The sequence below is a fragment of the Cavia porcellus genome, unplaced genomic scaffold (assembly GCF_034190915.1).
Source record: "Cavia porcellus strain 051 isolate PalLab524CR breed Dunkin Hartley unplaced genomic scaffold, mCavPor4.1 scaffold_6, whole genome shotgun sequence".
Taxonomy (NCBI): Eukaryota; Metazoa; Chordata; class Mammalia; order Rodentia; family Caviidae; genus Cavia; species Cavia porcellus.
In genome coordinates this window covers 55,642,564-55,658,681 of record NW_026947489.1, presented here as the reverse complement: position 1 = coordinate 55,658,681, position 16,118 = coordinate 55,642,564, and the positions used below count along the sequence as shown (strand labels likewise).

Below are 16,118 nucleotides of genomic sequence, written 5' to 3'. Positions count from 1 at the left end.
GCCTTAGCATGCTGGTTTCCCTGGAATTAGCGGGTATAAATGCCCACACTCTGTCTTTTGTTAGAGATGACCCGGCTGTGGTGGTGCACACCTCTGTTCCCTGTGCACAGGAAGCGAAGGCAGGAAGACCCCCGTGAGTCTGAGGCCAGCCTGTATCATGGGTGAGATGTCTCAAAATGAACAAGCAGTGAGCCCACTGAGGGTTCCTCCTCGGTCTCTGTATTGGGAACTTAGTGCCACGCTTACCTGTTCAGGTGGTCACATGCTGGACATGCTGCACAGGAGCGTGGGCTGGAAGGTGGGAGGTTGCTGGAGGCTGTTGCACTGTCTCTAGGTAGGCAGAAAAGATGAAAGTAGTTTAAAAGCTGCCCTTGGAAGCAGATCAGGGCAGTCTCCCATGTAGGGGCTCTGCACTGCCCTGTCTCAGGCTCCTGGGTCCCCTAGCCCTGGCAGCTCCCCACCTGCCAAGCAAGGGGCAGCAGCAGTCAGGGCTCCCCAGAACACACACAGGCCCGGGGTCCTTGGGTACATCCCCCGTCCCATCCTATTTGCCCCTTCTGACAGGACTGCAATTCTTTGGAACTAGACTGGGTGACAGCCCCCAGGGGCTGTCGCTGGGCTCTTCTCAGGGGTAGGGAAGCCTGTGCTGCCTCGAGGGGGAGAGGGGTGCCAGTGTTCATGCCAGAAAGCATCGAAAACACAAACATGCTTTCCAGTCCAGGAGCCGGCCTCAGTCACCACCCCTGTAATTTGGGGTCACCTGGGCAGTGGCAAAGCAGCCAGGTCTATTCTGGTGGCTGCTGAGCTGCTCTGTGTGGAAGGCCCCGCTAGGAAGACCCCATTTGGAGTTTTGTTTAAATCCCAAGGAGGAGCGTGGATTTCCTGAGGATGTAGAGTTGCTGGTGGAACAGAAAGTAAGTCCGGTGACAGTCCCACTCTGCAGGCCATGCTGAGGAAGCCAGGCTCTGAAGCCTCCAAGGTGCAGTGGGATGTGATGGGCAGGCCTGGGGCAGACAGCCAGGCCACCCTGGTGGTAACTACACTTTCACAGGGCCAGTCAGTAACACGAACGCCACAGAAAGCCGTGTTGCGTTTACCGTTAAGTAGGTTTTGTCCAAAGAAAACTGGAAGAGAGGTGTTAAGAATCTCTGAGGGAAATATGAGCTTTCCTGGCCCCCAGCTGCTGCTAGCAGGGCCAGGGCAGCTCAGTGCAAAGGCACTGGGTTCACAACCTAGGACGCAACAACCTGCACTGCCACCCAAGGCCCTGCCTTGTGCAGGCCTGAACTCCCAAGGGGGCTTGGTGCGGGGGGGTGAGGGTGGGGTGTGGCCCCTCAGTCTGCCTCGTGACAGGACGAGCTCATCGGAACAATGGGGCTCTGGGGGCTCCTGGCCTCGGCCAGGGTGGTAAGCGGGGGCAGTTAAAGCCAGGGAGCCCAGTGGCAGTTCCTGTCACTGTGATTATAGCACATGCACCTATGGGGGGCGGGTGGGCAAGGCACCCACTGGTGGTAATGCGTCTCCAAGCGCGGTTGACCCTGAACCTCTGCGCCTCCATGTCTCACATTCCTGACGCTAGCGTGCCGGGGCTTCTTTGCTGCATGCTGGGAGGCAGGCGTACAGCAGGTGTCACTTGTGGCTTGCATGGGGCTGGGCACTGTCTCTGGAGCCCCGATTCTCCTGTTTCCCCCTGGGAGTATGCTGGAAATCGTGGGAGACAGGGACCAAGCACATTTAACGCCAGGCTGTTCTGAGAGGCCCCAGAACTTCTGTCCTCTGCAGCTCTGTCTCTGCTCAGATCCTGGTACTGCACAGTTGGCTAAGGATGTTCAGGTATTTACTGCCTAAAAACTGGAGGCCTTGGGGAATCCAAGAGGAGACGGAGCCACCAGAGAGCCAAATGCTCACACCACTGCAATCAGTTGGACAGCCAGGATCGGACGGGGTACCAAGAGCAGTGGATGCTGTCAGGGCGTCAGGGCCTGACCTGGCCTCTCCCTGGGGATACTCCTTCCTGGGAGGAGTGGGTTTTCCTGATACCAGGGAACTAGGTCCCGTCTACTAGCAGATGCCTCAGAAGCCAGGCTCCTAGGCTCTTTCAGGGGAAGGAGAGGACTCAACTCATCCTCCAGCCCAGGGTGTCTTACCAGAAATCATTGCCAGCTTCGGTTTGCAGCAGAACCAGAACCAGAACCAGAGCACGAGGAAGGCAAGGTGCCGGGGCTCATCCAGCTTGAACTCACTCCTTTTGTCGTCCATGCAGTAGAGGTGGGAACAGCCACACAGCCAGCCACAAATCCCAGTCCCTTTGCTCACCAGTGACAACACAGTGCAGTCCACTGCCTGTTTCCCCACCTGTCAAAGGGGGACAGTGCTCTCCCACACAGGGCTAAGCGGACTGATGTGTTGGTCCTTTCAGGGTCAAACAGGCCTGGCTGGATGTTGAGGCTCCTGTGCTGCACCTGAGTCACTGGAATGGGTCCCAGAAACGTGCCTGAAGGTGGAGAAATCTTTGTCAGAGTTCAGGCTCCAGGCTCCAGGCAGACACTGGGAATAGAAAGCTGCATAATCATTTTCTTTTACTTACATATAGAAATTAGTAAAACTTAAAACAGAACCAAATACGACTTGTACAGAAATTCTTTAATTTTCTTTATTTTCACACATTAAAAAATGAAACACACTATACAAATGGTTTCCATAGCAGATTACACTGTGTCCGTTCAGACGCCCCGCACAGTGCCGCCGGCATCGCAGGCGCTGCCGACAGCTTCCACGGTGGCCAATGTATGGATTTAGATGCAGTAGCATGCAGCCCTCTGAAGGGTCAGCCCCTCTGTTCTTAAATTAGGTTAAATGGTGTTGGGGTCCGTATGTACAGACTTGAAATGATCAGTCCTGAGCAGTTCTGCTGGGAGGCTGAGGCCAGCGGTGACTCCTGGTCTCAGGGTTAAAAAGGAGGTCGGTGTGCTGCAGGCAGCTGCTGTGACGCTGTCCCTGCTCCCCCACCAACCCATCTGTGGGCCACACTGAGACCCTCCGCCAGGGTTAGGCCAAGTAGCTGTAGGTGTCCTTCTCCCCATCCACTCGCTCCAAATACTCCTTCTCGATCAGAATGTCAATGCATTTCTGGGCGATAGTTGTGAAAAGCAAGAGGACAGTGAGGGAAGAAAAACACGATCATCAGAACAGGTCAGTCACCCACACCCCCAGGACTACATAGCCATGTGGTTGGCACTCCACTACCCGGGTGGCATGCTGCTTCCTGAAGAGCCCCTCAAGCGACACCTGCTGGGCTGACCAAGTCCATTCCAGCCAGCCCTGCACTGGGCTGGGACCTCTCCTCCCGCCCAATCCTGGCTGCTGATGAGCCAGGAGCACACAGCAGGGGACTGTCGGCGCTGTGTCCACTCCGACCCTGTGCTCACATTGGCTGGCACAGCCAGGAGTTCTCACGAGGCGAGCCTCGCTGGACTCCTGTTCTCACCAACCCCAAGATGAAGGAGCCAAGTGTGTGTCCCAGCACACTCGGCAGTGTGTTTAGGGCAGAACAACTGTGCAGTAATGCAGAGGCCCAGACACTGCAGAGCAGAGACCCTGTGACCATGGCACTGTACCACAAAGCACCGTGGTACATGGCCATACCTGCACAGGGCTTCGGCAACCTGGGCTCTTACCTGGTGTCCACGACGCAAGCGTGTGGACTTGGCGCGAACCACCAAGCTGTATACTTAGGATGTGCGCACTCACTCCTTGGAATACAGACTTTGGCTGCAGCTGCAGTGGAGTGCATCCTCCTTACAGAGGCCTCTCCCAATATGGCGGCAGCCCCCTGCCCCCCAGCTTCCTCTCCAACTGCGCATGGGTGTGGCCTCCACCTACCTTGATCACTGGAACCCGAGGCTTGAACCTGGAGGACAGCTGGGTGAGGACCTCGCCAAGGAGCTGCTGGTGCTTCAGGACCTTCCTCATCTTCATGATGCGCACGATGGCCGCCTGTGCAGGACCGGGCCTTGTGTGAGTGGCTGTCCAAAGGACCCGGCATTAAAGCACCTGATCTCCTGAGCACTTCAGACAGCGTAACTCCGTTATAAAGAATCCCATCCTCAGAGCCATGAAGACTGCCCGTCCCCCTGCACAGTTCTGCTTCCTCTTGCTCAGGTGGGGCACATCCTCCCGCCCCCACGCAGGGCAGGACCGTGCTGGCTCCAGAAGGACATCGCTGCCCAGCACCCCGCGGCCCAGGCGTCCCCCATGTCATGCCCCAGCCACCTGGATGAGGAGTTTGCGGTCCTCCTCTATGTTTTTGTGCGTGGTTTCCTGCTCCTGCTTCTGCTCAGTCTTCATCGGCACATTGATGTTGACTCTCAGCTTCTTACTATGAGGGAAAGCAAGGAGCATGGCTGCTGTTGTTGCAGGCAGGAAAGAAACGCTGTCGCCCTCCATGCCCTCCGAGTACCCCATGCCCCCTGGGGTACTGCCTGCCCTCTTCGGCCACCGCATGGCTGCCAGAGGGTGCTAGTGACAAGTGACGTTCATGCCTGTGATCCTACTCTGGAGGCTGAGGCAGAAAGACTGAAAGTTCTAGGCCAGCCTGGACAGTTTAGACCACATATCGAAGGAAGGGCGCTTGTCAGGCAAGCTCACAACTGTCCCCTCACCCAGGTCTGCTCCCTGCTTCTGCCAAGGGAAATAAAACCCAGGCACACACAATCTAGGAGACTCATTTGTCAAGTGAGGAGAGTCAAGGAGGAGACACCAGGGAAGGACCTCTGGGGCTGGGTGGCTGGGAGAGAAGGTATCTGCCAGATTTGGTATAGATCCAGATGTGTTCCTGGAGCAGGGAACAAGTCTGTGCTCTAGGACCAACCTCTTAGTAAACTGTTCTTACTTTTTATAACCGAGATATAATTTTATTAAAGTGTCCGGTTTCAATTCCACCTCATCAACATTTGCATTTTCGTCTTCCAAGACCTGTAAGAAGACACTTGTTACTAAGTGAATCTTAGGAAAATGGCTTTCTTTGGGCTTAACGTTCATAATGCACAAACTTACCAATAATTTTGACTTCAATAGAATCTGTAGGACTTGAGCCAAAATATCCTGATTAAAGAGGAAAAGATAATCAAGGAGAAGCAATTTTCTCTGTGACTGCCCAAGAAGCAGAATGTGCCCAGGGATGGCTCCCTGTGCTCCTCCCACCCATCTTGACTTCTTAAAGCGGAAAGGATGCCTCCTGGCCTTGGCTACTCAGTCACAAACACTGAGGATCCTACTGTGCATAAATGACGCATAGCTCACTGTCAGCTGACCGTTTGGGGCACTGTTCACTAGCTAAATGCCCGAGTCTTGTCTCTGCCACTGAGTGGGAATCCTGGAACACCCCCACGGTGGCAGCTGTTCGCGCTCAGCCTGGCTGTCACGAAAGGGCGTGTGGGCAGCTCTCAGCCCTCAACCTCACCCTCTCTCCCCATCATGTGCACAACAGTGGAGCCTGTTCTGGCCCAAGGGTCCATGGCTAGGGCCATAGGCAGTGAGGCCTCTGCCCAGTCAGTGGCCTGGACTGTGGCCACGTCTCAGGCAGGGAGTGGAGGAGAGTGGCCCAGCTCTGCAAGGGATTCAAACAGGAAAGGCGAGCAGTGGCCTTGGGCCTGTCACAGCATGTCACCCTCAGCCATTGTTTCCTCATCGGACTGGACAGGAGGGGTGGAAGAAACCTCCTCATATACAGAGCACACTCTGCTACACTGTTACATTTGGGGGCTTAGAAGTATTTCATAGTCAGTTTTCAAAAAAATTCATAGTTTGCCATATCTATATAGACACTACTGTTTGAGCATTCCTAATCCAAAACCTCATGATCTGAAGCTTTGTCTGTCTGCAGATAACATGGTGGTATATTAAACATTCTAAACCCTCCAGCCCTATCAGTGCTCATCAATGCTTTAAGCAGTTATAGGACACAAGCTTAGGACACCACAGCCAGCTGCCCTTTTAGACACTAAAAAGGAGCCATCAAAGGTGAAATACAGAGAATACAACAAAGAGCATAGGAAATAACACAAAGGAGTGACTCAGTTAGAAAACGTAAGATGCAGGCAGCAGTGCAGCTCAGCAGCATAGTGCCTGCCTGGCAAGCGCAAGGTCCTGAATTTGATTCCCGGTACCCCCTGGTTAAGTAAATAAAAAACTAAAAACTATGAAACACAAATGACAAAAAGCAAAGGTGCCCCAAAACAGATGGGCGTGCATCGCACACCTTTAGATGGGAAGGGTTCACTTTCCAGCTGGCACAGCCCCCTAAAGGTAGCCACAGTCCTTGCAATTGGTCCCTCCCACCACCTCATGACCCCACTCCCGAGGGAAGGACCTGCAATGGCCTGTGTGTGCTGAAATGAGTCTGGAGGCCTCAATTTCAAAACCTCCTGCAAAACCGTCATCAAAACAGTATAGTACTGGTCTAAAAAAGAGATGGATCAAGGAAAAAACTTGAGAATCTATAGAAATATATTATGCATCTGTGATCAACTGCCTTTTTAAAAGACAGGATCTCACTGTAGCCCAGACTGGCTTCGAACTTGTGGCAACCATCCTCCCTCAGCCTCCTGAGTGCGGGAATTACAGCTGTGCACTGCCACGCCCTGCAGACCAAAAGCCTTTCAACAAGGGTGCTGGTATGTCTAACAGGGATCTCACCTTGATTAGGCAACGAACCTTCAATCTGCCACCAAAATCACCAGCAACAATAAAAATAAGGACTTCATCAAAAGTAAAGTGTTCATATTCTACAGATATAAATTCAATTGATTAAAAAAGCGAAAAGACAACCCAGAAAACATTTTCCTGATAGGTCACATACTTGGTAATGGTCTAGTATGCAAAACACGTAAAGAATTTTTACAATTTAATAATCAAAAGACTAAACAAGCCAGTTTGGGCAAACAGTTTTCTAGGGAGAAAATGCGAAGAGTCCGAAGGGCAGGGCGCACAGTGCAACATTGACACCGGCTAGGAAAGTGCAGATCAGAGCCATACTGCGATGGCCTTGCTTCCCCGGTGACTGGAGAAAGTCAATGCTGGCAAGGTGTGCAGAAGGCCGGCCGCTAACTCACTGCAGCGGGCAGGAGGCTGTGCACGGGTGAGTGGGCTCCCCTGCTAACCCGGGCTGGGGGGCTCAGCAATGCTAAGAGAACTGAAAATGCAGCAGGGTCCATCTGTCCAGCAGCAGATTAGGGGATGAATGAACTGTGGCTCCTCCACACTGGAATCCTTTTCCACTATCGAAACGGATGAAGTCTGGTGCATGCTACGACATGGAAAAGCTAGACCATAGGTGTCCAATTCTAGGAGGCAGATACAAAGTCAGCCTTTACGATCACCTTAAAACACGATGTCCTCAGTGTAGACTGAAGGTGGCAGGAATGTGGGCTGGCAGGGTAGAGTGCAGCCCCCTGCTAAGTGGCTGTGAGGCCTTTTCAGGGCTCCGGCAACATTCGGCAGCTGCCCAAGCTTGTGAACACACCACAACCCACTCAGCTGCAAACTGCCAAACACACACTTCTAAGCTGTGGAAAATGCACTTTCCAGATGAATAATGTGAAGAATAATACAAAATCAAGGGGAAATTTTAACTTACGGAAGTCTAGCTAGAAAGAAGGTTAAGAACTGGCCGTAAGGTCCAGGGCCGGGGCTGAATGGCAGGGTGCTGGCCTAGCAGGTGCCCAGCCCTGGGCTCAAAGTCTGTTGTTGAAAAAAACAACTCCTTTAACAGGAGGAAAGTGAGGGGAGGGTGTGGCCTATGCCTGTGCCTCCCAGCACTTGGGAGGCTGAGGCAGAAAATCGGAGCAGGCCAGCCTGAGCTACACAGTGAAACCCTGTCTCCAAGAAAAGAAAACGGAAAACCATGCCAGAGAGCACGCATGCAGGAGAGTTCCATGGAGCATACACCTAGCCGGTACAAATACATAAACAGTGTGCGTGGCCCAGCTGGACAAACCATCACGGCCACCGTGACCACCCAGGTCACCACCCTGTCCTGCTTCCCCACATCTACCAGCACTATTAGAGGGGCAGGACTGCTAAAGCACCGAGCTTACTGCCAGGCCCTACTGCAGGATCTCTCAGAATGTGCCCGGCCTCATGGACACCAGCCCGGCACCAGCAGGCTTCTATGCATCCCTGCTGCCCTCCTTTGACCTGAGTTGTGGGATGTACCTGTTTTGCTGCTGCACTTTTGTCCCAGAGTCCCCAGGAAGCTGTGCTGTGTGTAGCCCTGCCCCCCGCCCCTTTTCCTGGGTCTCCTGGCACCTATGTGGCACATGCTATAGGGACTGAGTTTTGTGGAGCAGAGCCAGTTGATATGCAGACACAAAACCCCCTTCCCAAACTGTTCTTTCATTGTTTGCAAGCGGCAGCAGCCTGGCAGGGTGCTTACCATTTTGATCTGAGTGCTGTCTGTGAGCTGCTGCACAGTGTAGGCATCCTCTGAGTTGTACTGCAGCAGGATGGCCATCTGGAAGGTGGACGCCTTCGAAGCCCCCCATGTAAAGAGAGAGGACAATTTAAACACATGGGGAACAAGCTCCACAAATACAGAGCCCAGGCGACCAAACAAATTCTTCAAGCAGATGTAAAAATCCCACAGCAGACCCACTAAGGGGATACTGTAGAAATGCCATTATGCTGCCATTCTCCTGGCAGACAAGTCATTTCCTGCCTTTTCAAACATTCAAAGGCCTGTGGACTGTGTTTTCCATGCAAATCACCCTGTACACATATCCACACTCATTTGTACAGATACACCTGTCACAGAGAGGTGAAGCATGAGTCTTGAGGATGAGTATGTGTATTGTTACTATTTAGGGGGAATTTTAAAACAGTCTTGCTATATAGTCCAGGCTTGCCTTGAACTCTCGGCAATCCTCCTGCCTCAGCTTTGAGTGCTGGACTATACTCGTGAGCTATCACACCCTGCTTATTATTTTTTTAACCCTAAGTACTTTATTATGAATCAAAGCAGAAAAAGTCTGACATGGTTTACAACCAACCACAGATGCTCCTGGCCTGGTACTAGACTGTGTACCAGGCAGTAGGTGATGCTTGAAGCAAGACCTTGGTCACTGCTAAGACAACCCCTGACAGTGAGCAGTGGCCTGTCAGGGAGCCCACCACAGCTGAGGTCCGGTTGGCCATGTACAAACTGGGAGCCAGGGCAGGCCTGAGTTAATGGGGCTTGTTTTCTCAGCTCTGAGCTGGAAACACTGCATCTGCAGCCGTTATTTAGCACTCGGCACTGCTGTAAGCACCGGTGGTTTCCATGGATGTGAAACTGGTGCTATAGGCAAAGAGCTGCTGCTGTAACTACTGACATGTGCTTTCAGCTTCAGCTACCACCGGAGCACTCAGTGTGCACTGTGCCAATAGCACCATCTGACTGTCACATTACTGTGAGGCGGACATGCCAAGGTCCCATTAAGCGGAGGAGAAAACTGCGGCCCAGAGACATGAGGTCGTGTGCCCCTTGGCCAGTGCCCAGAGCTCTGTGCCCTAACCACAGCAGCTCGAGCCCTCCCCTCTGCAGGACCTGATCACAAACAACGCTCCAGGCCACCACGGATGTGACCCAACTCTGACTGCTACAATTTGTCTTATCTTCCTTTAGAACTTCAATGTTCCATGTTCTTCTATTCCCCACCCCAGTATAAAAAGGTGGTCTTACCTGCAAAGTGTATCTGTTTTTGAAGCAGTTAGTTACCAGTTCGCCTTTGGACAGCTGATATAACCAGGTCAATTTTCTGCCACTGTGACGGCTGGCATAGAAAGCTGTGAATCGCTGGTAACTCCGCTCCAGCTGGGGAAGAACAGAGTGTTATGCAGCCCCATCTCCACGAGTGCCATGTAGCCAGTACTGCCAAGTGTAAACCGTCACTGTTTACACAAGACACTGGCCGGTGCTCACAGCAGAGTGAGCTATGGATGCCAGGCATGTGGCTTCCTCCTAGAGCACTGCAGAGGCCAGAGGGTGCAGTTATGGAAGCGAGCAGCCTCTGCTTTCTAGAAGTAAACAGATGGGTGCCATGGCCTGGAACAGAGACGTAGCCCTCAACCCCCACCACTCCAGCCCAATGGCAGGGTCCCCGCAGGCCACGGCCGCCTGCCTGCCTGTCTCCACCACCCAGGAACCAGCAGAGGATGTGGCCGCCCTACCTCGGAGGGCAAGGCGAATGTGCACGACTGCTGAAAGGGCCATGACCCGGAACTCAGGACCTGGATGCTAAAATCCACTGTGGGAGGAATGGTGGAGAATACAGTCAGTCTCATGCACTGACAAGGCCCACTGCTCACATAATGTAGAATGCTACCCAGCAGATGCAGAATCCTGCTTGAACATAAAGCGAACAACAGAATACATTCATTTCAGTTTGCTTTATCCAGTTGAGACTGGTAAAATGTGGAAGAGCCACATGATCCTGCAGAGGGGAGCTTCACTTTTGCCAACACAGAGCTGTGGTGCTGTTATTCTGCCATCTGCAGTCAATATCTGCAGTGCATGACTCAGCGTGCTCGGTCACACCTGGGGAGGACACTCCAGCCCCCAATGCAACAGTTCCGAGGCCCAGTCCACGCTGCCTTCCCCGCGGCATGTGCCCCACTCACTCCTGTGAAAGCCGCACAGGGCACATGCGTCTACCTACAACTTGGCCCTAACCAGTAGCTGTGCAGTCCACAGCAGAGGTCAGGCTTCACATGGATCACCTTCCCCTCCAGGCAGAATAAAGCTCCACTCTTCATCTAAAATGAAGGCTGCCTGGATGGTGTCAGTGCAAACCTGCCACGCCGCTGGCGCAGCAAGACCTCAGAGCACAGCCTGCTTCAGTCCGTCTCCATCCTGCAGGCAGAAGTCCTCAGGATTGGGACAGGGCCAACCCCCCCATCCTCAGCCCCATGGCTGTGCGGACACTGAGTGGGCAGTGCACACAGAGGCCTGCACTCAGCACGCACACGCAGGCTCCTGTGTGACTGGGCTGGGATCCTGTCCTGCACACTCTAACTTCAGCCAGGACAGGATGCCCATCTTCCATCTGCCATGAACAACTCTGTGAACACAGCCCACAGCCATTCCACACTCACGGTCCAGGGGTTCCGAATTCGTCAGGTGCTTTTTGAACTGCTCATTCAGATCTTTGCTCACGCCAATGTCTTGGAACATCCGTTGAAGTTTGGAGGTGTACTCAAAACCACAAGCTTGCTGAAATGAAACCAGTGACTCATTAATTTGTACAGAAATATAAACACACTCAAAGGAGCTTAGCAGTCGTAGTATAATGTATACTTAATTGTATCACAGTGCTACCAAAAGTTAGTAACATTTGGTTATATGTTATGGTATAGATATACACTGATTCACATTAAAGCAGGATCAGCCAGGGAAGGTGGTAACAGCCTGTAATCTTAACTACTAAGGAGACTGAGGCAGGAGGATCACAAGTTGGAGGTCAGCCTGGGGAACTTAGTAAGACTGTCTCAAAATGAAATGAAAGGGAAATAGCTCAGTGATACAGTGCATCATCAGCGACACATGAGGCCCAGGAAAAGCCAAGCAAAGCAAGGCAAAGCAGCCAAACCACTATAGAAGGGTCTGGACAGTCAGGTCTCTGGATACCCAACCACCCTGTGAGCACCAAGGAGCAAGACACTAGCACTATGGAATGATCTGCCTCTCGTTGTTGCATTGTTCGAGGGCACAGCTGCTGGAAGTGAGGAGGAGTCAACAGCAGACCCTTAGGCCTTTTGCCCTGCAAGTGGCAGAGTGAGGCGAACACGCAGTCCAGCCAGGTCGGGGAGGTGAGAGGCCCTGGGAGGCAGGCAGGAGGGAAAGTGTAGGAGCCCCTGGCGTGCTCCAGCTCACACGGGGCGGGACTCCATCCACAATGATGTTGCCTGGGAGTACAAAACTCACCTTCAGCTTGGAGATCATGCTGGCCTCAGCGTCGTCACTTGCACTGTTCTGGTGCACCAGCCTCTTGGCCAGCATCTTGGCGTAGAACTTCTGGAACACGTCTTTGTCCTCGATGTACTTGAAGACAACCATCTGGTAACACCCCAGAGAACAGGTCAGCAAGGACCCCACCAGGCCTATGAACTGCACACTGCTACCAGCGCGGGCTCGGACTCAGCTGGGCCTGGCTGCTGAAGCGCAGCACAGCGGCAGCCCCATGCTGGGGTGTTCACAACGCACATCCCCATTGGCCCCTCAAATCAAGTTACACAGGATGGGACTCCACTCCACTGCTAAGACGAACGCTCCATTTGGAGAGCAAAAATGGAGTAACCAGCTCAGTGCACCTCTCAGATGCCCCCACGCAGCCAGCCCCCAAGGTGAGTCCCCACCACCAAGGTAGGAAGCGCCTTACCACTTGATTGAGTGTGTCTTCCAGCTCTGCCTCTTCTGGGTTCTTGGAACTGAAATTGGAAAGGCAGCATGTTCTAAACTTTGAAAGATGGCAGGAGGAGACTCCCAGGGCACTCCTTAGCTCACCCTATGAAAATGCGGCTCAGATGACCAGTGTTCCCCGGATGACCCAAGGGACCCTGCCGCTGGCCACCTGTCTCTTTAACCCAAGGCGACTGCGTTCAGGATGGCCAAGGGAAAAGCAACACAACAGATTTATAGAGCTTCTGAACATAGGAGGGAGGTTTTCTGTTGAGACAGTTCATTTCCATACCAGTTCCTGGACTTCCTTCTCCAGCTGTTTTTTATACCCTGCTGTAATTCACCTTTGAAAAGACACAAGAGGCACAGCTGCCCCATGAACTGCCTAAGCACGAGAGACAACCGAGGTGCTGAAAGTATAGCGTGCCCTGCCTCTCTGTCTGCTGTGTCCACAGCGCTGGTGACATCTTCACCAGGGGAGCCTTCCTGCCATGAATGGTCAGCAGTCAAAGGTGACCTGGGGAAATGGAGCTGAGAAGGTTGTCTGCAGTCTACAAAGTTGGTCTCCACCTCAACTCTGCTTGGTGAGCGGACACCTTCTCCCCAAGGAATAGCACACAGGACTTTATCAGCCTTCAAGAAGGCAGTGGAGACCTGATTAGGGCAGTGTGCGTACAGATGGTGGGGACAAAGGATGCTCAGCTGCCCAGGCCACATATGGCATCATCTCCAACTTAAATCACATTACAGTGCAGCTTTAAGAGTGACATTGGGCCTAGTGTGTGGTGGGCACCTGTAATCCCAGTACTCAGGAGGCTGAGGCAGGAGGACTGCTGTGAATTTGAGGCCAACCTGCACTACAAAGTGAGTTTAAGACCAGCTTGTCTACACAGTGAGATCCTGTTTCAAAAAAAAAAAAAAAAAAAAAAAGACATCTGGTCCTAAGAAGCATTCTACTAAGTCCTTTTCTTTCCTGGAAAGGATCATTAGTGCATCTAAATGGAACTGCTAAATAATACATCAGGCAGGCATAGCAATAAACAGAAATAACTTCAAGTTTTCATGACATCACGGAATGGCATGGCTTTCTGGCAAAGTTAAAAGAGACAGCTGTTTTAAAAATTAACGCTGACTAAATTTTAAAAAAAGGGGTAGCTGTTTATTCCTGCATCTACAGAGAACAGCACACAGTTCACTGTTAGCACAGAAGTTGCCTCGGATGTGCACAGGTGAGCGGCTTCCTGTTCTGCGAACTGCGTAAGCTGCTCTGCCCGGAGCCGCCAGCCACTGCGACTCTGGTCTGCTGGCATTCTAAGGCATCTGCAGCTCTCCTAGGTGAGGCTTGTGTCCGGTCTTTCTATGCTGGCTGTGAGGCAGCTGCTTTGCAATCAGGCCATGCTAGCCCTGGAGAGCTGCTGAACTGCAGCTGACTAGTAATGCCAAAACCAGCCCAGGCTGGGGATGTGGGAAGGGACTGCCACAGAAAGCCAGGGGGAGCCTGACTCCCTCCATGGAAATCTCCACCATCTGCTGCTGTGACTCCACAACCATTTCTGAAGGGAACTATGAAAGTGAAGGCGACACGAGGGAGACCCAGACAAACACACAGAACCCCAGTGTGCGGAGACAATGCTGCGCAGCGTGCCACAGCCAAGCACCCCATCTCTACCTCTCGACACATTCGGATGGGGAAGAGAGACAAGACAGTGGAAAGTCACAACTGAGCGGCTGCAACACCACGAGGCATCCAATGCCACACAGTTACGAAGTGCTGGAACACATCTGTGTTCCTCACAAACAGCCAGGGAGTGCGTGCAGACTTAACTGAAAAAATATGTTTCTCATCAAGTGGCACAAAGATTACACTTTATATAAGATGGCATATCTACTTTAATTCCTCATATCAGAGCTCAGATTTTAAATTGGCATAGTAAGAAAAACAATTAGGCCAGGTGTGGTGGCTCATGTCTGTAATCCCAGCACTTGGGAGGCTGAGGCAGGAGGATCGAATTCGAGGTCAGCCTGGGCTACAAAGTGAGTTCAAGGCCAGCCCAAACTGCTAAGTGAGACCTTGTCCTAAAAAAAGACAGGGGGAAAAAAGAAACCAAGCAGTCATTTAGTACCTTTTCTTCAGTAAGGAGTCGCAGTACCGAGCCAGCAACTCAGGAGATTTACTGGACGACTGAGCCATTTTGGTGACCGCATTGTTGTTGATGAAGCGACCACAAGCCTGCCACACAGAAGACAGTCAGAGGACAGCGGCTGCCCACCTGCACCCCCCAGAGCAGAAGGGCAGTCACTTCACCTTGTCCAGAGCAGCCACAAAGCCGGCATCGTTGTTGAATGCTGACATCACCAGAGCGTTGTACTTTTTATGAACATCCAGCACTGTCTGTACATACATTTTGGGGTCCTTCAGTAGGAGGAAAATAGGGAAAAAAATCAGTCATTGGGAATTAAATTGCTCATTGAGGAACCACTATAAAATGTTCTAGAAGATTTATATTTTGGCTAGAAATACTCTTGGCTTCACCACCGACACGCACAGGACACTGTCTGTATAGACCAGCAAAGAAAAGTAAACACTGACTTCAAGGCTACATTAAGAATGAATGGCAAAGACACTGACCCCTCATGTGGGGTGCATGCCAATAATTCTAGCACTCAGAGGCTGAGAGAGGAGGACCATGACAAGTTAAGAGGCCACCATGGAGGGAAAGACCCTCTCAAAAAACAAAAAAATAAGAATAGCTGAACCTCAGAACTATTTTGAAAATAAAGATTTTAAAGTATAAAGTGACGGCTGCTTAGGTAACCTTTTCTTTTTTGCTGTTGTTAATTCAAATTCTAAACTGCTTTGGCTGGCAAGACTAGTCAGCCAGAGACCCCAATGTAGGATGCAGCCGAGCAGGGGACCCAAAGAGGATGTAGGCATGATCAGGACAGTGGGGTGGGCAGAAGAGGCAACCAGGAAGAAGCAGTGAGTGAGCGATGGGAGGAGCCTTAGCACTGGGCTGGTGTGGAGAGGGCATCCCCAACAGCAATCACAGAAAGCAAGGAGGCAGAAAGGCAACTGCTAGGGAGGCCCGGTGGCTATGCTCCAGGAGACGGTGCAGAAGGGAGGAGAGAACACAAGGCTGAGACAAAACACCTGACGCTGACACCAAGTGCTGACTCCAGAGGCTGCACAAGGCTGGTCGCACCCACAGTGGAGGTGGGCACTACATCACCCCCACTCGACAGACAGAGAGCGGGATGGCTGACTCAGAGCCCTGCATCTGGACCAAGGTGAGCAGCACACTCCCCAGGCTGACACGCTCCCTACAGCTTTGCAAAGCGAAAAGCCTCCAAGGGCCAAGTAAGAAAGACAGGCGATGAAAGCTGTAGTCTCAGGCCTGGGGTGGGAGGTGGTCTGGCCAAGATAGGCTGAGGCACAAGCTGGCAGTGCTCTGGCACTGTCCCCAAGTTCCTGACCCATTGACTTGCTGCATTCAGGAATGGGGAACCAGCAATAGCCCTGTTCTCACTGTTCTGCATTTTGGGTACCATTCTACTCATTTTAAACTAATAAGTAACCAGTAACCAGAGTGTAACTTTATAACAGAAAAATTAGCAAAGGCTTCAGAGGTTTTCTGTACTTAGAAAGGGTACAACAAACCCCAAATCTGATTCTTTAACTGAGGCT

At 52.1% G+C, this 16,118-nt stretch overlaps 1 protein-coding gene across 7 annotated transcripts in view; it reads right to left on the bottom strand.

Moving 5' to 3' along the window:
• Positions 1-2,628: 2,628 nt before the first annotated feature.
• The window catches only part of Cul1 (cullin 1), an 82,101-nt gene continuing 68,611 nt past the window's right edge, over positions 2,629-16,118 (bottom strand). For all 7 annotated transcript variants that reach the window (XM_005006087.4, XM_063250680.1, XM_063250679.1 and 4 more), the window contains 13 exons: positions 14,739-14,846; positions 14,557-14,663; positions 12,414-12,462; positions 11,960-12,091; positions 11,131-11,248; positions 10,207-10,283; positions 9,719-9,850; positions 8,435-8,527; positions 5,056-5,103; positions 4,892-4,974; positions 4,273-4,378; positions 3,883-3,996; positions 2,629-3,129 (listed from right to left, as the gene is read on the bottom strand). In XM_005006087.4, the coding sequence (XP_005006144.1) occupies positions 3,049-3,129; positions 3,883-3,996; positions 4,273-4,378; positions 4,892-4,974; positions 5,056-5,103; positions 8,435-8,527; positions 9,719-9,850; positions 10,207-10,283; positions 11,131-11,248; positions 11,960-12,091; positions 12,414-12,462; positions 14,557-14,663; positions 14,739-14,846 (1,248 nt within the window). In that variant the 3' untranslated portion in view covers positions 2,629-3,048. The remainder of the gene's footprint in view (positions 3,130-3,882; positions 3,997-4,272; positions 4,379-4,891; positions 4,975-5,055; positions 5,104-8,434; positions 8,528-9,718; positions 9,851-10,206; positions 10,284-11,130; positions 11,249-11,959; positions 12,092-12,413; positions 12,463-14,556; positions 14,664-14,738; positions 14,847-16,118) is intronic.